This window comes from Mya arenaria, chromosome 5 (genome assembly GCF_026914265.1).
Source record: "Mya arenaria isolate MELC-2E11 chromosome 5, ASM2691426v1".
Lineage (NCBI taxonomy): Eukaryota > Metazoa > Mollusca > Bivalvia > Myida > Myidae > Mya > Mya arenaria.
This window is the reverse complement of record NC_069126.1, coordinates 42368492-42371934: the sequence shown is the minus strand read 5'-3', so window position 1 is coordinate 42371934 and position 3443 is coordinate 42368492. Positions and strand designations below refer to the sequence as shown.

The 3443-nt window shown below is 33.2% G+C and overlaps 1 protein-coding gene across 1 annotated transcript; it reads left to right on the top strand.

Moving 5' to 3' along the window:
- The first annotated feature begins 206 nt into the window (after positions 1-206).
- LOC128233627 (uncharacterized) lies at positions 207-2912 on the top strand. The gene is made up of 2 exons (XM_052947389.1): positions 207-848; positions 2426-2912. Exons 1-2 carry the CDS (start codon positions 245-247, stop codon positions 2875-2877), a joined length of 1056 nt encoding a protein of 351 aa, XP_052803349.1. The 5' UTR covers positions 207-244; the 3' UTR covers positions 2878-2912.
- The last annotated feature ends 531 nt before the right edge of the window (positions 2913-3443 follow it).

Here is a 3443-nt window from a genome sequence, read left to right as displayed (position 1 = left end):
CAAGGACATTGGATTCAGGCTTGGTATAAAGCTCGCATCCAAGGTTTATGCTGCATATGAAGAAAATGACCCCGACAAGAATATCTTCTTTGTAGTTGTTGCAAACGAAAATGTCAATATGCATGACGTGGGTGGATTTCCTATAAAAATCCAGCATAAGGTCATATCAGTCTCAGAAGACAGAATTATTTCAAGAGAAGAGATGAGTCGAAAACTGAGTTTGTCTCCGAAAAAACTGAAAGACATGAGACAATTTGTGAAAGATAAAAAACACACTCAGTTTGAATGTCTAAACATTTCCAAGATTTCGTACAGTTGTATCAAAGGCAGGAAGTTTGCTAAACCAGAAAATATGCAGTTCGAGGAAAAGGAATGCATTGTTCTGTCTGTTTTTTTAAAAGGATGGATTCCGGTTGGGTTTGAAAAGTTCCCTGATAAAGTTGGAAACTATTTCATTGATGTGCGAGAATTTCAAGGAATAGACATGCATGGAGATAAAATTGATATGCTGTCAGCGGAAGCAACTACAACGGTTTATAAGCAAGAACTTTATACATGCACTGTGCAAGGCAATCTAAAAGTAGACGGAGATGAATCCACGTATGCACTTACCTGTGCTCATGGAGTTCTGAGTAAAAGCAATATTCTTGAATTGGAGCATGATTTAAAGATAGGAGGAAATCACGCAGGTGCCCTTTTCAAAGAAACTATTGCTCCTAAATGCAACCTCGGAATCATCAAAGATGCCTTTTATGGTATTCATAACCAGGTTTTTGTTGATATTGCTATCGTCGAACTCAAACGACCATTGAAAAACATAACAGATGAAATAAGGAAACATGCCTCAGGTAGTTATGCTAAATAAACTCGTCAAATTGGATTTTTTTTACAACAGTCAGCTCTTCATGAGTATGTCTATATCGGTTGGGCCACCGTAATGCAACCCATTCATGGCGTCCTCTGAGTTTGTCAAGCGTCCAGATACTTGTCAAAATTACTATGAATGTTCATTATGGCTATGTTTATATATTTGCTTCTGTTAAGTTACCTTCAAATTATTGTAACTTACACCATAATCCGGCGGAGGACAAACTGGTGGTTGAAATTATACTAAGTCTATATTAACTGTCTGGGATTTATTTATTTGAAATATTTTACTGATATGTTATTAATATTCGTAAATTCGTTTAGAAATAAACACAATTACAGTATATCCGATATTGAAAATCCGTATATTGTGCATGAACTCCATATTTTTCATTATTTTTTGTTGCACTCTTCGCAACACTTTGTCTAAATGTTATGCAATTCATTGTGCATGTTTCGGTAAATTTGCGTTACACCCAACAAAATTCGTTGCGATTACATTCACATTAAATAACGTTTTTACAATGTACTTTTGAAGAGCGCTCTATTGTCTGGTGGGATGCACCCTTGGAATACCTTTTCTTTATACAATATATGTGTACTCGTTTATCAGTGTTCCCAATACTTAAACTTACATATCTTTAACACACTACACAGACCCTTCGTGCAAGTACAAGGGCATATTTGTTTAAATATTGCACATAAAGTTAAGCGAGTAATAGATCATTTTAAAGTATACGAGTAATAAAAAGGCACACAAAATAAATAAGTGGCAATGGGTAACTAATAGAGTATATAGCAATCGTTAACTGTACATGGGTAGACTGGAAAGCAAATTTTGTACTTTTAAAAAACAAATACAGCAATGAAAATCAATGTCAAAAAATATTGAATTTAAATAACAAAGATAATTCTTTTTTTAATTACAAATACAACGAAATTGCGTATGTGCTGTGAATGTTTTACAAATTTAGAGTCAAGGTTTATAAACTTAACCCTGTAAAATTCGAAAAACAAAAACCTAGTGATTTCATTTAATATGATGTAAACATCGATTGTGATATTCACTTAAACACGGAAGTTTTAACCAAAGCAAATTGAGATGGCATTCAGTGAAGCTTGCAATAGCACCTTTCGTGCTGTTTGCAGTAAATTGTTATCAAATCTGTTTCGGATTCTTACCAATTGGCTACAAATTGACTCAGGTTTTCCTTATTTTCATTAAAAGACATGTAACTATTTCTGCACTAAAGCCGACATCATTTATTTGATACCAACATGTTATATGGGGTCTTCCGGTATTTAAGTCTCATATATTTGTGTTTAGGAAATATATTTATAGAAATGTATTTAAACATGCATTTCGCATTTTCATGACCAATACTGCAACCTTTAAATAAAACATGTCCATAATGAAAATGTGGCTTTAAATACAAATATGCTATACAATTTCACTACTTATAATAAATTATTTTTAATAACATTATAAATATTTTCCTATTAATTTGTTAATTACGCTTTTGTTAAATATCTATCCAATAGTGTCTTATTTTTGCAGACTTTGACATACCACCACTTTACAAGCTGAGATACAAAACTAACTTTGATGACATAAATAGAAAGGCGATTGTTATGAAATATGGATGCAAATCGGGTCTTACATTTGGATTGTTCGTTGAACGTGTCGAGCTTGAAAACAAACCTGATGTTTTGGTTATCGACGGAGTATCAAAACAGTTTTCGCTACCAGGTGATTCCGGGGCGATTCTGCTGATGGTCGATCCCAAAATAGTTAGCAATGCCGTACTTAATTCACTAGAAGTAGACAGGGAATATCTTATTGCTTTAAACGATCAGGACGAAAACGGTTCAAACGTGCAAGAGAACGACCATTTCAAAATCATTGGAATCGTTCATGGATGTTCCAAAGATGATACGAAAATAACATTCTGTACAAGAATGACGCCCAGCATGTCAGCGTTGAAACAGTCGTATCATTTTTGTTCGTAGTTTCGCTCATCCGACGATGAATTGTGCTTCCGAAAGGAATGAGTAAGTCAGTGGTTTATCACTATAAACTATTTATTGTTATCTTAAGTTTGACATTATTCAAGCATTTACAAGACTTTTAATAAAATGGACCGATATATACTATAATGTCATTTTATTTAAAAAGTATTTACTATTTACTAGTTTAATTCATGTATTAAGAGGTAAGACTAGTATATCTTATTTTCAAATGGTTTTCATTTTGAACCAGGACACACGTTTTACCAGTGTTTTGATTAAAATCTGTGTATGTTTTATCATATTTAGATTAATTTTTATACTGCTAGCACTTACGTTTCGAAAAATAATTGTCACATGACCTTCGTCCAGAAATATCTTATATATACTGTTGATTTGTTTTTCAAATAAATAAATGCTCTTGTGCGTAGTTTATGTTTAATTTTGATAACAACAATAGAAGTGAGTGGTCTATGTTTTGCTTAAAACTATTTAAAACAGCATTTCGCTTCCAGGTCACTCCGTGGCGTTTCCGCTGAAAGTCGATCCCAAAATAATTAGCCATGCGG

Excerpts from the sequence above, each read along its gene's own strand:
- LOC128233627 (XM_052947389.1), top strand. The coding sequence starts at position 245 with ATGAGACAATTTGTGAAAGATAAAAAACACACTCAGTTTGAATGTCTA. Across the intron at positions 849-2,425 it reads AATAAGGAAACATGCCTCAG|ACTTTGACATACCACCACTT; the intron begins GTAGTTATGCTA and ends TTATTTTTGCAG.